The 27,069-nt window shown below is 42.9% G+C and overlaps 1 protein-coding gene across 1 annotated transcript in view; it reads right to left on the reverse strand.

Moving 5' to 3' along the window:
- Positions 1–27,069, reverse strand: part of LOC137427798 (interleukin-6 receptor subunit beta) — a 142,286-nt gene that overhangs the window by 90,423 nt on the left and 24,794 nt on the right. Inside the window, exons 3-4 of the mRNA XM_068117548.2 lie at positions 10,712–10,786; positions 8,690–9,001 (exon numbers count right to left, since the gene is read on the reverse strand). Coding sequence (XP_067973649.1) covers positions 8,690–9,001; positions 10,712–10,763 — 364 coding nt within the window. The 5' untranslated portion in view covers positions 10,764–10,786. The remainder of the gene's footprint in view (positions 1–8,689; positions 9,002–10,711; positions 10,787–27,069) is intronic.

Raw genomic sequence — 27,069 nt, forward strand, 5'->3', positions numbered from 1 at the left:
CAGGTTGATGAATCAATGTGTGTGCCTTCCCTCGGATGGACATCAAATGGACATCCCGTTTGCAGGCATAGTTGGTGGACGTTAAAAATGTCAGTGTCCTTCATGAAGAGTAGGCGAGCTATCGCTGGCACCCTGATTTTTTTTTACGAAAAAAATTCTAAACCTATCCTAAACCTATTCTTACCCTATCCTAAACAGTGCATTGCATCAGTGGCAGACCATTCCCTCAGCCAATGTTGCTACCATGCAGCCTTATTTGCTGCATACAAAAAGAGGAAGAAAAAGTAGAGGAGGAGGTAGATATTGTGACAGACTATATATATATATATAGACTTGGCATTTAATATGGAATATTTTTTTTGTGGGGGTGAACTTACTTTTCAAGATGCCTTAGAACCAAAAGTTCATTGGAATTATGTTGAAATTATTCTAGATTTTGTTAATGTGACCTTTAAAAGAAACAAAAACCACATTTGACATTTCGAAACAAATAAATTGATCCTTGAAAGTGATGTAAACTGATATCGAACTCAATTCATGGACAGTACTGTGTTAAACTTCTGTACGTTTTCCAGAAGTATCTCTTTATTTTGCACATTAGCCAATTTTTTTTTTAACAAAAACAAAAGTTAAATTACGACTGGGATTACAGACAGCAAAATTACAATTCAGTACTTCGTGTAACCCCCACGAGCATTCAGGAGAGCACGTACACGTTGAGGCATGCTGTTCAAGAGATTTGCCAAGGTTTGGACAGGAATCGCTTGCCATGCAGTGACAATAGCCTGCTGCAATTCATGCACAGAGGTCGGCTGCTGGTCCAAGTGGTCGATTTGACGCGATAATTCTGCCCACAAGTTCTCCATCGGATTCATATCCGGGGACATGGCAGGCCACTCCATATGCTCTACACCATGGTCAGCAAGAAAGTGTTGGATCATGCGAGCACGATGAGGCCGTGCATTGTCATCTTGGAAGACAAAGTTTCCTCAAAAGGCTGCACGAGCAAATGGAAGTAATGTTTCTTCCAGAATGGCCCTGTACTTGAACTGGTTCAGGTTTCCATTCAGAACAACCAGGTCAGTTTTGCCCCCTGCATGAAAAGCAGCCCAAACGGTCACCCCACCACCTCCAGCTTGGACTCTTGGCACTATACAATCTTTGTTGTAGGCTTCATGCACTTGTCTGTGCACTCGGACGTGGCCATCTTGACGATAGACCAGAAATCTAGACTCGTCACTGAAGATCACGTGATTCCAGTGTCCTGGCTGCCATTGACGGTGCTCTCTGGCCCACTGCAATCGGCGCTGGCGGTGTTGTCTGGTCAGGCGTGGCTTTCTCAGGGGACGCCTGGCACGATAGCCTGCTTGAACCAGTCGTTGGTTGACTAGCCTTCTGGATACAGGCACATTTGTCAGTTGCTGCCACTCAGCCCTAAGCCGATTAGCTGACTTGGTACGGCCATTGCGGACTAACCGGTGCAGCTGGCGATCATCTCTCCTTGTGGTTCTGCGGGGACGTCCTGGCCTCGGTATTGGAGTAGGGACACCCCTCTGATCATTTTGTTTCAGGATCTTTGACACCTGACCTTGAGTGATGCCATACTGCCGAGCAATAGCACGCTGTTTCATGCCGTAATTTCGTAAAGCCACCACTCCATGGCAAACAGCATTGTCAAGTTGATGGACCATCTCCAGAGGAAGCGGCAATAACTTTTGGAGACATGCAGCAGTTGTTTTCCACTAATACAGAACGCAACAACCCTTGTATACCCGACTGTGAAGCCAATCATCAAATGCATCTGTCCGTGCATTTTGCCACGCCACCTGTGATATAATCCTGTTGTTGACTTCTTGCTGCGACAGACAATCAGTGACATGGGTCTTTTAACAAATAAATCACCAAAGTGTAAAAGAAACTCACCAGATTGATATACTGAGTTAAGAAAGTAAACCCAAGTCAAGAAAAAAAAAATGTTCCATATTAAATGCCAAGTCTGTATATATATAGTGTTGCGGATATGAGGACTGTTTTTTTTGATTGTGTGCTTTATTATTATTATTATTGGTTATTCTGCGCCTCCTGCCTCCGGAGCTGTGTAAAGGTCAAAGTGCGTCCCATAATTAGTCCACAAGCATACACGTCAGCCAATCATAGAATACCCCTGTTCGATAGTTATATCTTATTCTGTGTTTTAGAGTAAGGCTGTGTCTCCCATTAATAGAAATACTCCATTGCACCAGTGAAAGAGATAGATTCCCTTCATTCCCACTCCCAAAACTTCCATTTCCCCTTTCGTCTTTGCCAGGCCTCGAGTGCCATTGCCAATTACCTCCCTTCCAATTGCCAACTGCATTTTGGGCGGTTTTCCCTCCAATTGCCGCCATTGACCACGAGGCAGGGTTGGGGAAGAAAGGCGGGTCCCCACCTCGTCATAGAGGGGAGGAGTGAACCAGCCCTTGCCGACCAACCCAGAACGAGGGGTTGGCTTTAGAGGGCGGAGAGAGAACGTTTTGGGGAGGTTCGCAAAGGGTCAAGGGTGGGGCTTATATATAACCCGAGGCAGAGGCCCCCGGAGAGAGTCGAGGAGGGAGGAGATCAGAAGACAGGAAGGCTTTGAGTTGGACTAAGCAAGAGAGGAAGTTGTTGGACTGGGTGGGACTAAGAAAGAGAGAGAAAGAGTCCTGAAGCTTGTGAGGGAAGGAGAGAGAACCCGTCACACCAACCCCCCACCAGCCGCGTTGGCTCCACCAAGCGTTCACCTCCACCAAGGCTCCACCAAGCTCCGCGTTGGCTCCACCAAACGTTCACCTCCACCAAGGCTCCACCAAGCTCCGTGTTGGCTCCACCAAGCGTTCACCTCCACCAAGGCTCCACCAAGCTCCGCGTTGGCTCCACCAAGTGTTCACCTCCACCAAGCTCCGCATTGGCTCCACCAAGCGTTCACCTCCACCAAGGCTCCACCAAGCTCCGCGTTGGCTCCACCAAGCGTTCACCTCCAGCCATCCACCTCCTGCCATTCCTGTCATTCCCCGCGTGAGTCTGTCTTTTGTTTGTTCTGTCCTGGGTTAATTAAGACTGTAGGTAAGCTCGTATTTGCACTGTGTCACCTGCGTCTTATGTGTTGTAAATAAACGTGACTGCTTTCTTTTTGCTTATGTGTGTAAATAGTAAATAAATTTAGTAGTATTTCCAAACCTTTCTTTGCCTTCGTCTTCCTCTTTGCATTCGTCGTTTTAGTCTTTTCCCTCATTGAGCAGCCGCGGTGCGATCCGGCCAACGTTTGGGTGGAATCGGGTTCTAATCAGGGAATAACTGTTCGGTCGCGGTAATACACCACCGCTCGGTCAAAATAACATCTTAACCGCGTCCGTAACAATATATATGTAAACCAGTATATTTGAGTCTACCACAGGATGTAGGACTCCCTCAACTCGTGGTTCGGGATGTCTGGCAACCTATAGCACACTTGCAAAGTGTAGGTTATAGTCAGGTTCACTATGTTTTTTCGTTCAAAATTTTTGGACATTAGCAAAACTATACATTTTTGGAATATTCAGAACATGAGGAATCCAAAAATTAATGTTTACATTTGCGTAGACACCTTTGCGAAAATGACACTCAGGACAGTGATGAAGATCTGTAAAAGCATATTCCTGAACGGTATAGACCAAGTAGATCCTGTGTATCGGACTTATAGTTCAATCTGATACTAACAAGGCTGTTTTCTTGCTCTATAAACCCATCTATCTATAATTCCAGTAATCTCTGTCTGTACGTTTGTCTGTGACCGCTGTTTCTCGACAACCACGGGTCCGATATACTTTTAACTTGCCAGGTATATTGCTGGGGACCCGAGGATGTGCCTTTTCAAGGTTTCATATTAATCGGACAATTACTTACCGAGCTATGTCCAAAAAACGATTCAACCAATCAGAGAGCAGCGAACGATCGCGTGTGCCGAACGTGGCGGGCACACTCTGCCTCGGATGGCACATTTGAGAGCGTATTCATTTATTTCACGTTTGCAAACTATGTTGGCGTTAAACTATGTTTTACAACTAATAAAAACGAATTTGCGATTCATTCGCTTTCCTGCGCGTTTGTGCACGCGATGGCGATTTCTTTACCAAACTCCGGAAGCCGTTCGCTTTGGACCAAACCATTGCATGTAAATAGAGGGGGGGGGATATAATTTTAGATATAGATATAGTACGGGCATGCCCTAGTACCTATAACTTCAAAGGACTTGCAATATCATGTATTATGTAATACAGTTATATCACAAATATAAAGACAATGGTTTTCAATCACCTTTGTTTGTTGCTTTTCTACAATGCTGAGCACTATTTTGAGGCCTTTATTGGATTCCTTGACCCAGAAAACATAGGATTAGCATATTTAATTAAGTTTCTAGGTTGACTAGAAGCCGAGATCGCGCAAAATATGTATTTTATGGCGGCCATTTTGAAAATCCAAAATTTGTGTCTGTGCAAATGCCAACATTGATTTTCGGATTCTCCATGCTCTGATGATTCCAAAAATGTACAGGTTTGCTAATCTCCCAAAATTTAGAACGAAATTATATATGTTAACATGGTGAACCTGACTATCTTCATCACTGTCCTGAGTGTCATTTCCGCAAAGGTGTCTACGCAAATGTAAACATTAATTTTTGGATTCCTCATGTTCTGAATATTCCAAAAATGTATAGTTTTGCTCATCTCCAAAATTTTTGAACGAAATTATATTTGTTAACATAGTGAACCTGACTATTAGCAAGAATGAGCGATCATGCAAATCAAACCCATACAGGTCAGTGGAGAAAGAAATAAGTCTTTAATAATTCAACAGGACATGGTCTCCCCCCCAACTCCCACCCATGCAGTCTCCTCCCACCCTTCCCTATACCCATGCAGTCTCCTCCCACCCTTCCCGATACCCATGCAGTCTCCTCCCACCCTTCCCTATACCCATGCAGTCTCCTCACACCCTTCCCTATACCCATGCAGTCTCCTCACACCCTTCCCTATACCCATGCAGTCTCCTCACACCCTTCCCTATACCCATGCAGTCTCCTCACACCCTTCCCTATACCCATACAGTCTCCTCACTCCCTTCCCTATACCCATGTAGTTTCCTCACACCCTTCCCTATACCCATGCAGTCTCCTCACACCCTTCCCTATACCCATACAGCCTCCTCCCACCCTTCCCTATACCCATGCAGTCTCCTCACACCCTTCCCTATACCCATGCAGTCTCCTCACACCCTTCCCTATACCCATGCAGTCTCCTCACACCCTTCCCTATACCCATGCAGTCTCCTCACACCCTTCCCTATACCCATGCAGTCTCCTCACACCCTTCCCTATACCCTCACACCCTTCCCTATACCCATGCAGTCTCCTCACACCCTTCCCTATACCCATACAGTCTCCTCACACCCTTCCCTATACCCATGCAGTCTCCTCACACCCTTCCCTATACCCATGCAGTCTCCTCACACCCTTCCCTATACCCATGCAGTCTCCTCACACCCTTCCCTATACCCATGCAGTCTCCTCACACCCTTCCCTATACCCATGCAGTCTCCTCACACCCTTCCCTATACCCTCACACCCTTCCCTATACCCATGCAGTCTCCTCACACCCTTCCCTATACCCATACAGTCTCCTCACACCCTTCCCTATACCCATGCAGTCTCCTCACACCCTTCACTATGCCCATACAGTCTCCTCCCACCCTCCCTACACCCATACAGTCTCCTCACACCCTTCCCTATACTCATGCAGTCTCCTCACACCCTTCCCTATACCCATACAGTCTCCTCACACCCTTCCCTATACTCATGCAGTCTCCTCACACCCTTCCCTATACCCATACAGTCTCCTCACACCCTTCCCTATACCCATGCAGTCTCCTCACACCCTTCCCTATACCCATACAGTCTCCTCACACCCTTCCCCCCACATCCACTTTTACAAAAGGAAGACACTGGACTGGTGTTTACTTCCTTTAGTCTGTAAAGGCTGTGACAATGTATTTATGTGACAAGTCTTGTCCGGATTGGTTGAAATACCAAGGCAGGGCGAGAAAAAAAAAGAACGTTAATTTTGTGACGAAATTTGAACTTCGACCACTGTAAAAATCCTGAAAACAACTAATCCAAAATGTTTCTCTTCCTCCCTTTAAAGGCTGATTGAAAGCACATTTGTGCCAACTTTCATCTCGATAGACTCAAATACAAGGGAATGGCATGGAAAAAGGTGCGATCTTTAGTACTTCAACTTTGACCTCTTACGATCGGAATGTGTGTCAAAATCGAAAAGGATTTTTTTAAAGGCCATTTGAGTGGATTTGACCCATGTACCTCCATGCCAAATTTAAAGAGGATGGACTGAAAAAGAAGGAACGGTGTACCATTACAATTGTTGGAAAGAAAGAAAAAGAAAAGGGAAGAAGTATCTTAGGAAATGGATCTCTTGATTAAGACAAACAAAAAAAAAGGACAGATGCGCCCCACCATGGAAGAGCCCGATCCCCAAAGTCATGAGACCATTCTGAGAAACTTGATTGTACATTTCAAATGGAGCAATGAGGTGGGTTGACCGAATAGCAACAGAAGGTGATTCTTGGATTTAATGCCACAGATGGTGAGAGACTCTTACATGAAACATGGATGTGAGGTGTCAATGTCAACAGTCATACAGTTACATCAAGTTTTGTGTGGCATGCTTAACCCTCAGATTCAGGTGTCAAAATCCTACACAAATGCAGTCATTGGGCCTCGGAGGCCCAACGGATGTATTCGTGTAATGTTTTTTTTTTTTTTTTTTTTTTTTTTTATAGATTTTTTTTCTTTCATATCCTTTTTCAATCTAAGTCGATGCTCATGGATGTGTATTTACTCAGAAAATGCGAATCATTGATCCTATTAGTTGGAAGAATCCCATACAAGTAATGAATAATTAATTTTTTTTGGCCAAATTTTTTTTTTGTTCTTTCTTTTTCAACTTTTTTTTCTCTAAAAGGTTGAGGCTCATGGAGGAGTATTTGCTCAAAAACTATGATTCACTGATCCTATTATTTAGAATGTATATGTCCACAACTGTCAAAAATCCTACACTTATGCAGCCATTGGGCCTCGAAGGCCCCACAAATGTATTCTGTAAAGTTTTTAATTTTCATATTTTTGTCACTGAATTATTTATAACCAAGTTATAGGAGCATACAATGAGGCTCATATCAAGAAAATAATGATATAACATAGTAGTACAACAACATTTGTGCGGGGCCTCAAAGGCCCCAGGCCTGCATTCATATCGGATTTCAGGTTATAAGTGAAGAATGAAGATTTTCCCACGAGCCTGAATGAATTTTTTTTTAAATTTCACTGAATTTTGTGTAACAACATGAAAATCAGTGAAAATGAGGCTCATTCCAAAAAAAAATTTGTACAGCATAGTTTTTGCAACAAAAAAAAACAAACCTTGTGGGCCTCCGAGGCCCAATCACTGCATCCAAGGGTTAATTAAAAAAGTTTCTACTTCTTTAACAACCACAATTATCGCCATGTTTTTGTGGAGTTGGCCAGGAGATTGTCCCAAATCTTTCATGAACCGGATGGCCAGGCCTGATGTTCGACTTAGGTTAGGCCATTAATTTTGAATTCGTCCATGGTACCAGCAATAGCTCGCCTACTCTCCGTGAAGGACATCATGGGATCTTTAATATCCGCCAACAAATGCGAGCAGACAGGTCGCCCATTTTACGTCCAACTAAGGTACGGCACACACATTGATAGATCACCCTGCATGTGAAACGCCGGGATGACAGTTTGTAGCTAGATCTGGGTTCAAACCCAGGCTAGAGGCGAGTGTGTTTACCTTTAAGCCATCCTGCTAGCCCACCCCTAATTACAATGTTTATAAAAACTTCCAAAAATATTTTGATGTGGTTTTGGTATTTAAATTGGTGTCATATTTCCAAACTAACTTTCCTATTTGTGTTCATGCACCGATAGGGTTCGTAACCAAAAGTAAATACACAAAAAATAAAGCCCGCTGCCAGGATGCATTCCCAGCGGAAAAGCCTGCACCTCAGAGTACGCCATCTTTCAGATGGGAATGTAAATACGGCTGCACCATCTGTTTTTCACTTGTGGGTCTTGAAGGTTATTTGGTTTCTTTCAAGAGCAGGCAGTTGTATGCTGGTACCCTGGCCAATTTCCATGCTTTGAACAGCCGTATGATTGGCCTATCTGCATTAGGTATGGGAAATTGTATATGGATGTAACACAGGCATAATGGGTCTTATGACCGCCTCTTCTGCCATAGTTTCCTTGTGCACAAATTACTTTTAAACTTTAACTCCTTTTGATCTCAACATGTTCGTTTATATTTTCGCACCAATGTTTTACATTTTCTTTAATGATGTACTGACCAAGGTACCTCCACGTACTTGATAGCATCAAATATTTTTTGATTAATTCCTCCCACTTTCCCTATTCTTCAATAAAACTTATCAACTCCACCCAATTGCATTTTCCCAACTTCCATACATATAATTATCCTTTTTCACAACTCTATAATTTTCCCCCCTTTTCAAAACCTTCAACTTTTCTTTGGATCATGACACAGTCTTGTACATTACCCCTACTTCCCTCACCTCTCGACTGTCCACTTACATCCAAACCACACAGTGATGGCATCCACGGTGAGATGGTTCTCTCGAGGACATATCAGGATGCACTGGAGTTTTCCACTCTGCCCCTCACCCGCTGGCACCTCAAGGCGAGATGTCAGCGGGCCCAGTCGCTGGCTCCATTCAGAAGGCAATTCCTGTTGGCCAAGCCTCCATACGAGGTGGCCCTCCCCAGAACCCCATCCGCAGGGTTCCAGCCAGCCGCTAACATCCGCCTGGCACTTGGCCACGAGAGGTGATCCAACAAGAAGTACGGGGTTCTCCATAGTCACATTTCCACGCAAAACCTCTTGTCCTGTGACCAGAATGCCACGATTGTTAGCAGCGACTTCCGTTTCTTATAAATAGTCAATTCTCTGGTAAATGACACAGGTATTCAAATATGCTGAGGCCAGCCATTTATTACATATGCAAAAAGGACATTTGTTTTCATCTCAATCCTCCTTACCCCCTTTACCACCTCATAAATTCCCATTCCCCTTCTCAAAACTCCTATCCCATGCTAACCTCCTTTCCTGTCTCCATCCTTCCAGCATCATCACACTTTCTAATCCTCCATTCTCTTTCTTAATTTGAGCTCTCCACCCTTGTGCAAGTGCAACAAATAGATGACAATTATATTGATTCATTAGATCACTTCTGAGGACTCCCAGTGGATAATTCTCTCCAAACTCGACTAATATCTCCCTTTCTGAAACTTTCTATTCAGATAGCAAAATCTGCAGCGATACCACTTCCAGTTCAGCTGGTGAAAGACGAAGGTAATCGTGCAGAAAAAGGAGGTCAAAGAGCAACATAAGGAGAAGAAAATAGGGAATAACTAGAACAGCGCTCGGTAGAGCGCATAGCTCCGCCAGGCTGAACAGTTTACGTTTTGTATCCCACTGTTAGGCCGGATATGGATCCAGACCAGAACCAAAATCTCATCAGCTTGTTGTTATCGTCTACCCAACTCATCCACCAAGTTTTGTCATAACTCATCCACAACGTTTTGAAATATCATGCTATATATCGTTTTTGGGCCCCATCTCCCAATAGTGAAGAATCACTGAAATAATTAATAATTTCTCATATTCAGGATCCAGATTCAGATCTTCACAAAAATCGAATCAATTCTTCCTCGTCACACACCCAACGTGTCCAAATTTTGTCCGAATCGGTCCATAACCTTTGGAGATATTCTGCTTACAGACAAATAAACAAACAGGCAGGGAAAACATAACCTCAATTCACCTTCGGTGATGGAGGTAATAAAGGGGAAAATAATATGAGCTGATGCAGAAGAGTTATGTTTAAAAAAAACATTCCAAGTAGATTTGTAAGAGATATGGAGGGTAAGATCAGAAAAAGAGGGAGAAACAAGGAAATGGACGGGGTGGGGTGAAGAATTGTACATGAAAGAGAGCAGCAGCCCATGTGGAAGACAGAAGCCACTAGATGGTTTGGGATTAAGATAATTAGCCAGCCTTACCAAAACCGCTGACAGGCCAAGCTTTGCCTCATAAAGCCTTCACATCCTACAAATCACTTTGCAGCATTGAGCCAGGAGGCAATTACTCACACTCACAACTTATATGAGGCAGGTCAGTGAGGTCTCTTCTAAAACAGAGGCCTCAGTGGAAGGATTGGAGGTGAAATAAAATAACATACAAAATACCAATATGATGGTGGAACGGACATCTTTGTAATGTTTAAAAGCATTTAAGCTACACAAACTATGAGGAGTCATATGATTTTAATTTAAAAAATATATACAAACGTGCCATCTGATGATTCAACAGGTGTTACACATTGGACCATTAACAACACAAGTGACGGCATATCAACTTTCTTCAGCTTGGCCTACAAGCAAGTCAGATTACTGTAATTCATGCCATCGATACGTATTTAACAAAGAAAAGTTTTCTTTCAAAAAAAAATCCGAATCAATGGAATCAAGTTTGACAAGCATGAAAAGTACATCATTCCGTGGAAACAATGATTGCCTTCGTCTGCAAAAACCCACCGGCACAGATGACTGCAGAGACGATCAAGAGAAGGCAAGCTGTTCTCGGCATTTCTCTGGGAAACTGAGCACCGGCTGCAACAGGAAGAAATCGGTCACAGTCCGACACAATCGATGACAGTAATCGTTTGCGAGGTCGACTTACTGAGTAGAAACGGGCAAAGGGACAACATTTGATCCCCTTTTGGCCTCCATTTGCCCCAACCTGGCAAACAAAGGTTATATGAAAAAATATCAAATGGTATGAAGGGAAAGTAGATCAATGTAGCCCAAACAGAAGGCCCACACTTACGAAGAATTCCTAAATTTTTGCACGAGATCAAATTAAATCTGATGAGAACCTCGTTTTTCACATGTGGAATTTACTCAAGGATGGCGAGACGTGACAACATTTTGGAAATGAAATATCAAAGATTTATTTATTTAGGAAAAGCATATTGATCCCGATCCGATGTACCTTACTCTGTGTTGCAGAGCGTTGGTTCTGCTGAAGCAGTTTCTTGGTATGGAGTCATGCAGCGCCATTTGCCATTCCTCTCCCAGCAGGAGTTAGGACAGGAATTTGAAATTTTTCCATGGTGCCGGCGATTGCTCACTTACTCCACGAGAAGGACACCATGAGATCTTTAACATCCAGCATCTAACGACGGCAGATGGGACGTCCATATGGGATGCTCACCCATACATCCGAGGGATGGTACACACATTGGTGAATGACCCAAACTGTGAAACACCAGGATGACAGTTTATAGCTGGGTCGGGATCTGAACGATTACTAATTTGGCCCTCATAATTGCATCATTCATGGGAAGTGGCCCTGCCACTGATCTGTAGTGCCCCTGCACGTTAGGCAGGAATTTGGCATTTTTCCAGGGTGCCGACAACAATTACGCAGTCATTGTGAAACACAATGTAGGATCATCCACCAGCTATGAATGCCGAAAGATGGATCCCCAGATCAATGTCCTATCCGACAGACGATGCACTCGTTGATGCAACACCCTGTCTGTAACGCACTACGTTACCAGTTTAAAGTCGGGCCAGGATTCTAAACCAGACTAGAAAGCTCCAAGGTGAGTACACTACGTCTGAGCTATCCTGTCATCATAATACTGGATATCCTCGCTAAAGTAAGGATTTTTCTGCCCACAATATCATCAATTGATAGATCATATGTATACCTGAGTCGGATCCTGTCGGGTCTCAGAAACCTTAAAATTGGCGAACACTGCTGAATGGTTCATATTTCTGGAATTGCCACGAGTAATCAGATCCACTTGCTATAAAGGGGTCGTCCGACCCTAAACACCTTGAAATGCACTGCATCTGCTTCAACATCGATTCAGGACCAATAATATTTAGAAATGGCCGTTTTATGCCGTTTATACAAAAATGGGAGATTAAGGAAAATACATCGGAAAATTAGGAGCATGGAGAGAATGCGATTCTCGCAAGAAAAATGTGAGATTACAGGCTGTTAAACTCAAGAACTATGCAGGTCTGTGCTACTATAAAGCCCCATTTCTGCACACGTTTCATAAATAATTACATACACTGTATAGACGCAAGCAATATGAATGAGGGATTTGGAAAGCCATTTGATCCAGCCAATACTGTAAATGTTTTGTGGTGTCATTCCCCCATTTGACTAACTGCTTCATCCCATCAAACACCGCGATGCACCAAAAGCAAGCACTCAGGCTCAACACCCCTGGGTCCATCAAGCTACCCGTACAAGTGCTCTGGCGCTGCCTCGTATGTCAGAGAAGCTTGTAAATTAGCTACATTAATTTTTCACTTTCTTCTGCAAAAAGACTTGGCAACGGAAAGCCCTATAATGTATGTTGGCTTAATAGTCAGAGAAATAGGTCAAATTAACGTATTTCTCTGACAATCAAGCAAACGTGCATCAGACGGCTGAAAAATTAATGAAGCGAGTAAGATGGCTGCGCAGCAATTCACGACAGGAGCACAAACTCGGATTATTGGGTGAAAATAAGATGGTGACCCTCATTGTTTTTAAGATTGTGGCTTTGCTTCTCTGAAATAAAACCTTGAAAAAAATCCGTTTATTCACAGTTATCCAACAATCCCCAACGCATATCAGATATTTGAACGATCATTGGAAAACAGGATTGGAAAAAACACAAAACAGGAGCTTGAGGATAATATTTTGCAGAACACAGCAAGGCCCAACCTGTTAAAGCTCATTAGTTAAACATAAACTGCAATAGTAAAGACAAATTCAGAAATTGCAATGAGAAAAACATGAGCAGCAAAATAATGGATGTTATTATATGAGAATGTTGATCGAATTATGCTCACTGCCGTGGGAAGCAAGGGGAAGTTAACCTTTCGGGCGTCAACCGTTCATCGGAACATTGCTCCGACGCTCCGAGCATTGCTCCGACGCAGGGTTAAACTCCCGAAACGTCAACTCCTCTTTACTTCCCATGGTAGCATATTCCATTATTCCATCCATCCGTATTCCATAGCACATTCCATTTGATCAACGTTCTGTTGATTCCATCCCTTGTTCTACCTGTCCGCAGACGTACAAGGACACGAGTCTAAACGAAAAAGACTAATTTTGCATTCTATAAGCAGCAAACAGCTGTGTTATATTACCACGGGAGAAAGATGACTGTGGAAAATCAGGTAGAAAGAACAAACAGGTAAATTCCTATCAAAGAGAAAGCAGATGTCCATGATAGAAGCAGAAGTTATTATCACTCAGGTTTTACATCAATGAGGGAAGGCAACAAGCACAACTCCAGAAGTATCACAACTCCACAAGGGAAATAGGGGCTTTTTTAAAATTTTGCATTGACTCCCTGTGATTTCAAAAATACATTTGGAACACTCAGAGGTGTGCAACTACGGTAATTGATTTTGGGCCAAACTTTCAGACCACTGGGTTAAATGCCTTTTAGAACACAAGTCACCACGTTTTGACCTGTTCTGGCCTACCAACCATCATTCACGTTCTCAGAACTTCTCTCCTAATCAAGTTTCAAGGGTGAATCAAATGCCAATTTAAAGCTCTTCAAAAAACAAACAAATTTTATTCCATGGCAAACTATAAAGTGAATGATTAAAAGTTCCCTCTTTTTGTGACCTATAATCTGACCTCCCAGAAAAATACCTAATCCTGGATTTTTCTTCCCATAAAAATTCACTGTAAAAACTGGTGTAAGATTCCCTGAAATTTCACGCTGATGCACAAATAGACGCTGAGACACTTTCACTTGTGTCCAACTAGGTGCTGAACTGCAAGTCTTCAGATCAATCCAACAACTGCTTGAAAGCCAGTCTTCGATGATTCCAGATCTTAAAAAAAAAAAAGCATTCACTTTTTATTTGGGCCTTCATTACTTATGTGATGTAATTTCGGCCTTTGTATATTGTTATCTCAACATTTACTTCTTTGCTCATTCATGTAGTGCATTAGTCGCCTTCCACGCTTCCTCCTTTGACAATTTGTACGTTACATTGCTCCAGTTTTAGTTGTTGTTATTGTTATTGTTGTTGGTGTTATTGTATACCCCCCGGACAGTTCTCTTGAACAAACCCACGACCAGAGACAGCCGATTCATCTCCCAGGAGTGACCCAGAGATCCCCCACATATAGGATAGTGTACCACTACCTTCACAAAGTCGAGGCCACGACAGAGTTATGGAGGGAGAGAGAGGGGATGGAGAGAGGGAGAGAGAGAGAGGGAGAGAGAGAGAGAGAGACAGACAGACAGAGAGAGAGAGCGAGAGACAGAGAGAGAGTGAGGGCGAGAGAGAGAGAGAGAGAGAGAGAGAGAGACAGACAGAGTGAGAGAAAGAGAGAGAGAAAGAGAGAGAGAGGAAGATAGAAAGAGAGAGAAAGAGAGAGAGAGAGGGAGAGACAGAGAGAGAGAGAGAGAGAGCGCGAGAGACAGAGAGAGAGTGAGGGTGAGAGAGAGGATCAAATGAAATTTTTATTTTGCTTCAAACACTGAACCCAAACCCACATTCCACAACTCATATTTAGTCCTGCCTTTAAAACTCTTCAACTCTCCCACAGCCCCACCCACCAATCTTGACTCTTCTCTGGACATCTGCTCCCTGTTCACCTCATGAGAGGTTGAACGCTGGTTCTTCTTCACCCACAGAGAGAGAGAGATCAGAGGGTGAGAGAGAGAGCCACAGAGGGTGAGAGAGAGAGAGAGAGAGCGAGAGAGAGAGAGAGAGAGAGAGAGAGACAGACAGAGTGAGAGAAAGAGAGAGAGAAAGAGAGAGAGAGGAAGATAGAAAGAGAGAGAAAGAGAGAGAGAAAGAGAGAAAGAGGGAGAGAAAAAAGGAGAGAGAGAGAGACAGACAGACAGAGAGAGAGAGCGAGAGACAGAGAGAGAGTGAGGGCGAGAGAGAGAGAGAGAGAGAGAGAGAGAGAGAGAGAGAGACAGACAGAGTGAGAGAAAGAGAGAGAGAAAGAGAGAGAGAGGAAGATAGAAAGAGAGAGAAAGAGAGAGAGAAAGAGAGAAAGAGGGAGAGAAAAAAGGAGAGAGAGAGAGAGAGAGAGAGAGAGAGAGAAAAGGAGAGAGAAAAAGAGAGAGAGAGAGAGAGAGAGAGAAGGAGAGAGAGGGAGAGAGAGAGAGAGAAGAGGGAAAGGGCCGGTCTATGGGGACCAATCGGCACTCAGACCGTGACCGCGCTGCCCTGACGAATCTGGGAAGCATGGAAGAATGGTTAAAGATTTGGCACCCGACTTGTGTTGGTGGGGGGTGGGGGGGGGGGTGGGGGGGGGGGGTACAACCACCACAAAGAGGTGTCTCCAGTTTTAGTTGTTGACTAGTCTGGCAGGATGGCCGAGGGGTGCGCACACTCTCCTCGAAGCTGACTAGCCTGGAGTTGAATCTTGGCCCAGCTACAAACCATCATCCCAGCAATTTACAGGTAGGGTGATTCATCAATGTATATACCTCCCTCGGATGGACGTTAAACGGGCATCCCATCTGCCGGCATTAGTTGGTGGATGTTAAAAACCCCACAGTGTCCTTTACAAAGATTAGGCAAGCTTTCAATGGCACCATGGCCAACATCCAAATTCCTGCTCCAACTACTGCTGGGAAGGCAATGGCAAACCACCCAGTATAACCCTTGCTCAGGAAGCTGCTTCAGTGGCACCGACACTCTGTGAAGAATATGCTACGCCAGAGGGAAAGAGGGAGTTGTTGACTCAACAGAGGTCAGCACATCACCTGAAGATTGAGATGTTCCTTCTCAACAATCACTACCTCTTGTTTCTTTGTTAAACAAGAAGAATAGTCCCTCACTTCCAGGCAAATCAACACCGATGGAATGAAGAAATGCAGCTTTTGAGTATGTCAGACACGGTATTTGCTTCATCCAGTCCTGGTTCAAGGACAGCAGCTTCTTGTTGGTTGTTTACAATGGTGGCAAAGTCATAGAGAAGTAAAGGAATAATTTTGGATGCAAGATAGAACAGCTGTCAGTGGGCGATTACTCCCTCATTCACACAGTCGCTTGACTGTTGCACCCACACAAGTGTAGGGACCCTGTCCGTGGGATGTTGCGAAAAGTGCCTTTTAACCTCAATTCTCAACTCTTATTGAAATGATAGTGGTACAGGTTGAGTGGTTTTTTTTTGTTGCAGTTTTTGTACTGGACTGCACAGCCATTAAATAGGCACACCGTTGCCTGCTGATGAAATCATGCCATTAGATAAGTTCATAACAGCTGGAAAATTTGGCATGATGCCTTCAGAACTGAGCTCCACTGTTTGCAGAATCGAAGGATGAGTTGATAACCATTTCTTGAATTCAACAGCATCAAGAATGTGTACATAAAATTCTTCATGAAGCAGTGCTTGTATCTTTGAGAAATCCTAATGCTCACACTTCCAGAAGAAGCATTGCTGCTAGAAAGGACTGCAACGAAGTTGTCCAGGGCAGTGGCAGTAGCGTTTGATATGGATGCTGACTTCTTCAATGAGCATCTCCAATTTTGCACCAATAATAATTAATTTGGTGTTTTCATGAATGGTTCAAATTCCCACCGAAGATCTAGCTAGCAAGGATACTTTGCTTTGGATGCAGTTCAGCAAACTTGCCGAATCAATCTTTTGCGTCTGAATGCTTTTCCTTACAAGGATGTAACATTTCTTTGGAGTAAAGAATGAGATTATTTTGCCTGTGCTGCCCATTCCTATCCAGACAAAGACGCAGTCCTTTTTGCCAGACACAAACTGATCTCCGAACTTGAGTAGAATGCCAAGAGGTACGCACACTCAACTCGAAGCGGCCTAGCGCGGGTTTGAACCCCGACCCAGCTAGAAACTGTCATCCCAATGTTTCTCATGCAGGGGGCTTCATGGTGCCTTTCACGAAAAGTAGGCGAGCCATCGCCAGCACAATCACCAAAATTCCAAATTACTGCCGCAAACCAGCAGAGGGCATTGCATCATCAACGGCACAGCCACGCCCTCGGCTAATGATGTTACCCCGCAGCACTGAGCTCTATAATAACTGGATGGGCGGAGACGCCTCATTGGATGATGCAAAACCGCCGCCATCTTGGAACCCCCAAAAAGAGCGATGCCTTGTACTAACTATACGATGACCGTCACCAAACACTGCACGCAAATGACAATAACTATTATTATAATAAACATAAAAGATATATAATATGATGTTTTATATAGCGCTTGAATCATACTTGAATATCAAAACGCTTTGGAAGGATATATTTTAGGCTTTTAGTGAGAACTGTCCAACTCACTTTGCGGATGTTCATTAGCAACGCATTCAAATACGTGTTTCATAACAGAACCAGTGCTATATTAAAACATAAATTGCACCTACTTCATATGGTGTATATAGTGTATAATAGTTATGGTTACTATAGGTTGTTTGTTCTTGCCAACTCCAGGTTATCCTCATTAATAATTGTCTAAGTTTCAGTTAAATGAGGAGGTGCATTTTGGTTTCTATTCAGCGTCAGATATCTGAAAATTTATCATAATGATGTATACATGGATTGAGAAGATGTTGTTATTCAGTGTATCCGAAGTGAATTACAAGGTTAAGTTCAGCTTAAAACGCCATTCAAACAAGCATTTTAACATACTTTTGAACAATCTTGGAAAATGCAGCAACAAAACTTAATTATTATTTATAACAAATTTATTGTATGATTTATTGTGCAAAATAATTTGTCTTGTAGATATGGTACCAATACATCAAGAGCGAGATTCCAACAATTACAAAATGAAACAAAGTAATTACAAAACACATGTATAGGAATTATTAATAAATTTGGCAAGATGCAACTTTCACTGAAACAATAATAACAAACCCAATATTTGTGCAAATAAAAATTACATGTGCAAAAATGATGTCACGATATTAACTAGGTAAGTAATAACAAACATATACAACATCCATGTCACATTTGACAGTATATAAACAGGACTTGTGGACATTAATGTTCCACAAAATACTGAAGTTCACAATGATGAACACTACATGGACGCAAACCACTGATCTCTATAGTTATTATAGAGATCAGTGCACAAAACACACAACTAGATTCAATTCACTGATGCTTGAACAGCACTAATCTTGACATTTGCTTTCGCACTTTATCACCAGTAATAATTTCTGTGTGTTCTTTTCCCATGTGGAAAAGCTTTATTTTGCTGTAGCAGGATGAAGCCATGGTCACCAGCTTGTGGATGTGGTTGTCTTCCACTGCTGTATCGAACTGGTGCGAATGGAGATCAGGAAAAAGATTCATTGCAGATGAGTTTTTTAGTACACTCCTTGCCACTGCGGAACAGATTCCTTGACCTTGTGGAAGTTTTCCATCCGATATTTTCATCATACGTTGAAAACATTTCTCAGTTTCCATGCATACGGAGACGATGCTTGAGGATGCCTTCTCCAGGCCTCCACGGTCCTTCATGGCCACAAACTGGTGGCTCTCTCCATTGATAGCACCCAATGCTTTCGTGCACTGCATGCAACTTGTTCTTTTCCGCATCATGCGCACCACAAAACCAGCAATGTAGTTGACAGCAGCTTCTTTGTACTCTGACACCTCCTCAAAATTCGGTGTATCTGCATAATCATGTTCATCTGCAGTGGGATCTCTGATGAGCAGGTCATATTTTCTTGCCACGTTAACTGTGGATTGCGATACGTTGTCAATGTGGAGAACATCAGTTCTGTCCAAGATTGCACAATTTCCTGTTCCGTTCTTGACTGCATGTCGGACCAGAAGGCGCTTATACGCCGCCTTGAACTGTCTCGCTGTGGGATTGTTGTTGAAGCCACCTCGTGCCCGTACAGCTGCAAAGAATAGTTCGATGTGATCCTGACTGAATTTGTATGTCAGGAGATATGTCAGAGGGGCATTTGGTGAATCAACAAGTTCAGAGAACAAGTTGATTGTGCTCTCCATGCTAACAATAAAACCAATGACCCTGTCTTCCGAGGACCGAGATGCATCGGAGAGCCTGATCTATCTTTCAGACTGAGGAGGAATTTTTTGGCTCCTTCCATTATTTTCCACCATCTGTCTTTGTTGGTTTTCCTCATAGGTGCTTTGAAGCCTTTCCCAAGGGGATTTCTGCTGTTCAACACATCAAAGGCACTGTCGATGTGCCTGATAAATTCCACTGTCGCTTCACATCCCTTGAACTGTGGCAGTTGGAGACCCTCATTGCAGTATTGCAATGCATCAGCAACACTGGCACTGAAAACTTGCGCAGCGAGATTTACCTTCATCTTCTGCTTCTTCCACTATATGTGAGCACTCCTCAGTTTATTTCCAAGACGAAGTCCTTCGGATTTTTGGAGAGCGTTCAACTCTTCAATGTACTGCCACCTTACAGTCCTGCAATCACTGGTCTGGAAAAGTCCACCGTCTGCCAATGCATTCCGCAACAGCTTCAACATGTGGCAGGCATCCAGAATCACATGCACTCTTTGGGTTGGATCAGCTGGATGGGCGAAAGATGGATCCAATGCAGTGACATCGATTTTTGCACCCAAACAACGCATCATGGCCAGGTGACAAGAAGGTCCATCACATGTAAGCGAGACGGCTCGAACACCTGCCTCATGTAGACGGTGAAAGCATTCCGTGACAACATTAGCGCGGTGCTCGCCATTCATGGCGACTATGAGGAAACACGCCTGACGACAAGGCCCGACAGACATTGAAAATCAAAGTCATGAAGAAAAAATTAAAAACTTACTGATGGAAAGTCACTCCTTTCTCTCTTTTGTTGCGCTCATCGCGGTTTGTACAACCAAACGAAACGCACGCAGGCATCCTGTCGCTTGTCACAATAAAATTCTTAAAAGAGTTGATTTGCAATCCAAAATTACTATAAATATCTAGCTTTTATGGCAGCATTCACCAGGTCCGCAAGCACGCAACAAGTCGAATGAACGATTGTTTTGGGGGTGTCAAGATGGCGCCAGGTCACTTCCTGTTGCCTCAACGAGAATAGGCCAATCACCATTAGTCCACCCATCCAGTTATTATAGAGATCAGTGCCCCGCAGCCTTGTGCTGCATAAGAACGAAGAAGAAGACTCAAGTATAATGCTTTTCCCCACTTGACTGTTTCTGTCGTTAGATGTTTGCCTGCATTGGTTTGGTTCTGACAGAATTCCTTTCTCTTAAAAATAAACTATTTAGTCATCCTTGGCGTGAAATAGGTTGCACCAAACACTTCGGCTGCTCTTTTTCTGATACTCCTAACTATTGGGAACAACTGTCTGCACATTGAGATTTTCACTCCATTTGCCATCATCATTATCCTTCAGCTGTGTCATGGGAAGTATTTCGCACCAGGACATACAGTGCATTCAGAAAGTATTCAGACCCCTTCACTTTTTTCACATTTTGTTATGTTGCAGCCTTATGCTGAAATCGTTTAAATTCATTTTTTTCCCCTCATCAATCTACACTCAAAGCCTCTCCGGAAGCCTCTCCTCAGTTAGTGAAAGACACATGAAAGCCCGCTTGGAGTTTGCATAAGAGCACCTAAAGGATCTCAGACTGTGAGAAACAAGATTCTGTGGGCTTTCATGTGTCTTTCACTGAGGAGAGGCTTCCGTCTGGCCACTCTGCCATAAAGCCCAGATCGGTGGAGTGTTGCAGTGATGGTTGTCCTTCTGGAAGTTTCTCCCATCTCCACACAGGATCTGGGAGCTCAGCCAGAGTGACCATCGGGTTCTTGGTCACCTCTCTTACCAAGGCCCTTCTCCCCCGATTGCTCAGTTTGGCCGGGCAGCCAGCTCTAGGAAGAGTCCTGGTTGTTCCAAACTTCTTCCATTTAATAATTACTAGGGCATGCCCGTACTATATATATATCTAAAATTATATCCCCCCCCCTCTATTTACATGAAATGGTTTGGTCCAAAGCGAACGGCTTGCGAGTACGGTGACAATCCCCCCCCTCTATTTACATGAAATGGTTTGGTCCAAAGCGAACGGCTTGCGGAGTTTGGTAAAGAAATCGCCATAGCGTGCACAAACGCGCAGGAAAGCGAAAGAATCGCAAATTAGTTTTAATTAGTTTTAAAACATAGTTTAACGGCAACATAGTTTGCCAACGTGAAATAAATGAATACGCTCTCAAATGTGCCGTCCGAGGCAGAGTCTGTTCGCCACGTTCGGCACACGTGATAGCTCGCTGCTCTCTGATTGGTTGAATCGTTTTTTGGACATAGCTCGGTAACTACTTCTGCGATTAATATGAAACCTTGAAAAGGCACATCCTCGGGTCCCCAGCAATATACCTGGCAAGTTTAAAGTATATCGGACCGGTAGTTGTCGAGAAACAGCGGTCACAGACAAACAGACATACATACATACATACATACATACATACATACACACAGAGATTACTGGAATTATAGATAGATGGAGGCCACTGTGCTCTTGGGAACCTTCAATGCAGCAGAAATTTTGTTGTAGGCTTCCCCAGATTTGTGCCTCGACACAATCCTGTCTCTGAGCTCTGCAGGCAGTTCCTTCGACCTCATGGCTTGGTTTTTGCTCTGATATACATTGTGAACTGTAAGACCTTACATAGACAGGTGTGTGCCATTACAAATCATGTCCAATCTATTGAATTTACCACAGGTGGACTCCAATCAAGGTAGAGAAACATCTCAAAGATGATCAAGAGAAATGGGAGGCACCTGAGCTAAATTTCAAGTGTCATAGCAAAGGGTATGAATACTTATGTCAATGTGATTTTTCAGTTTTTTCTTTTTAATAAATTTGCAAAACTTTCTAAAATCCTGTTTTCTCTTTGTCATTATGGGGTATTGAGTGTAGATTGATGAGGGAAAAAATTGATTTAAACAATTTCAGCATAAGGCCGCAACATAACAAAATGTGAAAAAAGTGAAGGGGTCTGAATACTTTCTGAATGCACTGTATGCTATTGCTTTCCAGATTCTTATAAATCTGGTGCAAGGAATTTCAGTTTTTTCTTCAACATTGCATATATATATATATATATCTCTTTGGTGGCAGGATATGTTCTTTGGCTGGGTTTCCGCTTTGTGACTTAAGATTCCCCAATGACTGATTGTGACATTACAATTACAGTGCCTTCAGAAAGTATTGACACCCCTTGGACTTTTTTCACATTTTGTTGTGTTACAGTCTGAATTTAAAATGGATTAAACTGAGATGTTTTTTGTCACTGATCTACACATAATACCCCATAATGTCAAAGTAGAGTTTTGTTTTTTAGAATTTTTACAAAATAATTAAAAATGAAAAGCTGAAATGTGTTGAGTCAATAAGTATTCAACCCTTTGCGATGACACTCTAAATTGAGCTCAGGTGCATCCAATTTCCTTGGAGCATCCATGAGATCTTTACAACTTGACTGGAGTCCACCTGTAGACAATTCAACTGATTGGACATGATTTAGAAAGAAATACACTTTTCTATATAAGGTCCCACAATCGACAGTGCATGTCAGAGCAGAAACTCTACCATTAAGTCCAAAGAACTGTCCGGAGAACAAGACCCCAAGATAGAATTGTGAGGAGGCATAGATCTCGGTAAGGGTATAAAACAATTTCTGGAGTGGTTTTTTTGTGTACCTTGTCAAGGCTTGTAGAAGAGCTAACAAATTAATAGAACATATAATAAAGGGAGCGGGAGAGAAGAGAGGGAGAGAGAGGGAAGCACAACACCAGGATGGAACATGAGCTTCAGGAGATATGTGTAAGGGAGAGGGCTGGGGTGGGATACATGGGATAAATAAGATGGATACTAAAGGGACTTTCAGGAAGGAAAACGGAAGTTGAGGGAGGTGGGTTTGTTGTCTATTAACTGGGGTAGAAAATATCAAGGTTTTGGATGGGGGAAGATAAGAGATGGTGGTGAACAGCTGTTTTGAAGACTTGGAGGGAGGAGTGGGATTGAAGAGAGTGTGGGAGTTTGTTTTAGAGGTGGGAGAAAAGAGGAATGAAAGAGTGAAGGTGAATAAAGAGTCTTGATTTTGGCAGTTTCACCAGAAGAGGGTTGGGTGCAGATGTTATGCGTCCTGCAGGAATATTTGGGAGACAGAGCACAGAAAGAGCAGGGGGAGCAAGGCCGGAGAGGAGTCAGTAGCAGATAGAAAGAGACCGCCAACTTGCCTGCGGTGAGAGAGTGAAAGAAAGGCCCTCAGAATCAGCTTCATCGCGGGAGATCCCAATGATCCTAAAAGCCATGGTTTCTACAACGTGAAGCCGAGCTAGGTGAGAGGCAGGAGCACCAGCCCAGAGGGGAGAGCAGTACTCCAAGCTGCGGATGAAAGCTTTATATGTGGTGAGAAGCTCAGAAGTGCCAAGGAAGGACGTCGCACGATGGAGGTTGCCCAATGTTGAAAGTTCCCAAGAGCACAGTGAGCTTCATCATTAGGAAATGGAAAGAATATGGAACTATACAGACTCTTCTTAGAGCTGGCCATCCGACCAAACTAAGCAACCGGGCAAGAAGGTCCTTGGTCAGGGCGGTGATCAAGATCCCAATGATTCATTTCTTCCCGCAACAGGAGCAAGCAAGTGTTTCAAGAGCTTCTCAACACTTTCTGCACAGCTTAGATTTTGTGCTCAAATCCCAACTGGGAATCTTTTGAGCACGTGATTGATTAATCTGTTATAGGTGCTTAATCTTCTTTTTGCTGAGCTGCCTTTCCAAAGGATCTTCACACTTTCTACCCAAGTACAAGTTACTAGTGCTGCAAGACATGGAACAAACAATGAAAAAAGTAAATCTGAAAAAAAGGATAAAAGGTTGCTGCATCCATCGTTTACAGGCTCTGGACTTTTCCAGTCTCCAATCACTGGATCTGATGCCATTTCAGTCAATCAGGAGTGAGGCCTCTGGCCAGTTAAGCTTCCAATCTATACACAATGACCCTCGACTACTATTAATGAACACATAACATAAAAGAAAGACTAATAGCCACGAGCAATAAGATTTAGTATAAATTTTACAATGAATCATACAAGCCACACTTATTAACATCTAGTATAGGGTTCAGCCTGAATGTTAGTTTCGTGTTCCACACCAATCGGTGTTATTCACCGTGAGCATACGTAAGGTGTGAACAACTCATTGTTATCTGGTTCTAGATAGTTGGCACTACTTGGAAATAGTTATTCAGGTAAAGAGGATGGCTTAATCCCAGGTGCTTGAGAGTTATTAAATTAAATGTTATCATGTGACACACCCTAGCGAAATTGAGTGAAAACCACTCATGCATGAATGTAGTCAGCCATTTTAGCCAAGCATCTTCTTCTTCTTCTTGAATGGCCAAAATTATTCCCATGTTCTTGTGGAGTTGGCCAGTGGAACACATACAGACACTACCATCCCTACCTTGAATTATTTATTTCTTCATATACACTAGAATCTCCACTGCAAACACACAATTTCAAATTATTTATTGTCTGTGATTGTTCCACCTTTGTCATCCCCACTCCTCCACCCCATATCCCTTGGATGGGCCAAATGGCTTCCTCCTGCATCTGCCTTCCTTGTGAATCATTCAACTTTGCTTAAAGCCCAGAGAGCAAACACTTCTGGAAGTCCCTGGTGCCTTTTTAATCGGAAATTTTGGTGGACGTTTACATATTGTGTACTCTTCTACAAAATGTGTATGCATACTTTAGGCATTTATCGATTTCGATATCCATGTGAATAATGTTCAAAATGTTTTAGTCCAAGTTATTTATTTATTTATTTTGGACATTGTACTGCCCCAGTCCTCCATGAGCTATATGGTACCGTTTTCTACTTTGTGCAAACAGTGGTTTGGGAAGAGATGCAAAACTGACAAAGACATTGGAAATTGTGATATAGATTAGGAGAGATGGGCTGAGATTTTGAACAATGGCTGGTCGGGGCCAGAACAGCTTGAATTTCGATGAGATATTTCTTGAAAACTATTTAACCTAGTGGTCTGAAATTCTGGATCAAAGTCAAACAATGGGGCCTCTCTAACTATGTGTACCAAATTTCATTGAAATCAGAGGGTCAATGTTTTGTCTGATTAATTTGATGTGCATGACACTGAAGCATCATAACCTGATCTGTGAATTAGCAAAATCACAGAGATGGCCAGATCGGCAGTAGACGGAAGTATCCCCGAGATGACAAACCCTAGAAGCAGCAAACTTCAACAAGTATATAATTCAATTGAAATAAAAGAAAGATATTAAAGAAGAAGACAACTCCTTTTGCATCTTCAGATGCATATGGCTGCCAAAGCAGTTTCCTATAGGCTAATGGGCACAATCCTGGATGGGTCGCCACTCCGACACAGGATACTCAAATGGCTTATTCATCCCAGTAAGCTGGTATACTTGTTTTGCCGACCGCGGAAGGATGACAGGCTGCGTCAACCTCACCTGGTGTTAATTCAACAACGTGGCAGGGACTTGAACTCAGGACCCTAAGATCTCAAGACAGCCACCTTAACCATTAAGCTAACACCAGGCTTAAAATAGTAAAGGTTGTAGAAAAAAAAAAATTCCAGAGGTTTACACCCATTGATGCAGCTTTTTTTTTACACCACCTGTTTAACACTTTACATTAGTTATTTGTGCCTGGTGTTTGTGTCCTTCAGTCTCTTATTGGAATGATTTTCAATTTTGTTTAACTGCCACACAGACAGGCAGACTAAAAAATTATCTCACCCCTATCTGTGCATGCGTGATCACGACAAATTCAGAGCCAAAGTACTGCTAAACTGCAGGTTTGTTTTCCGATCCGTCATCGGATTTGTGCTCAAAGTATAATGTTCCATTGAAATTTTTGTTATTCCTTGATTGTAAACTGACGTTTGCAGACAGACAGAGCGAACCAATAACTTAACCGCACTTTTCGCTTCGCATCGTGGGTAAAAACAGTGAAATACAGAAGTATAAAAAAACAGAAATGCTTTGACAGCAACAGTAATGGAGCGCTTTGCAAAACAAGACGAAAATATTGTAGCTCTCAGGCCAAATCCGTTCAGATGCTCAGCACAGATTTTCTCACAAGCAAGCCAGCATGAGGTTTACTCAACCCCAGTTGGCAATTCCTTTTGGACCATCAAATTACTTCAAGGGGAAAAGATTGCCGTCTATGAATCCAAATCTCAAATTGCAACCCCACAGTTTGAAACAAAATGCATGGCAAACGCACGATAATGCAACAAGAAAACGATAGCCGAGCATGCCAGCAACTGGCATTGCAATGCTGGTCTCAATAAACTGGGGAAAGGTTAAAAAAAAAAAAAGAAGATCGCTCCAAAATGGCAGAAGAAAACAAATTCCAGCAAAAATGCTTTGGCATAAGTATTCAGATCAAAGCAGAACGGTTGGTCCAAAGTATGTGGAGGAAAAGTGCAGCTTCTAAGTAATCCAAACCATGACAACCAAGATGAAAACGAGACCCTGAAGGTACAGATGATAAAGACAATCAGAGCAAATTGGTGTGACATCTTGATGAACGGTTAGGCTACAACCGCTACGACGAGTGTTATTCATTTCAGTGGAAACAACTCTTCATAGGCTTGGATGTTCTCACATTACAAGGTGAAGTTTTCAATTTTGACATCCTGATCCAAACATGTTGACTGAAACTTATCGTTGTACTTTGTACTTCCCAAACATGCACATCTGTTTGGACTACAGAACCTAAGGGGTGGTGGTGGTACCAAAGGGGATTATTGGTCGATCTGTTTCTGTTTTGTTTGTTTTTTCCTCCAACAATAATTAAATTACTGTAACTTATCAAACAAAAATACCTCGACGAAGCAGCTAAATAGCAACAACTCAAAAGACGTAGACCTCA

This window comes from Myxine glutinosa, chromosome 1 (assembly GCF_964187855.1).
Source record: "Myxine glutinosa chromosome 1, kmMyxGlut1.1, whole genome shotgun sequence".
Lineage (NCBI taxonomy): Eukaryota > Metazoa > Chordata > Myxini > Myxiniformes > Myxinidae > Myxine > Myxine glutinosa.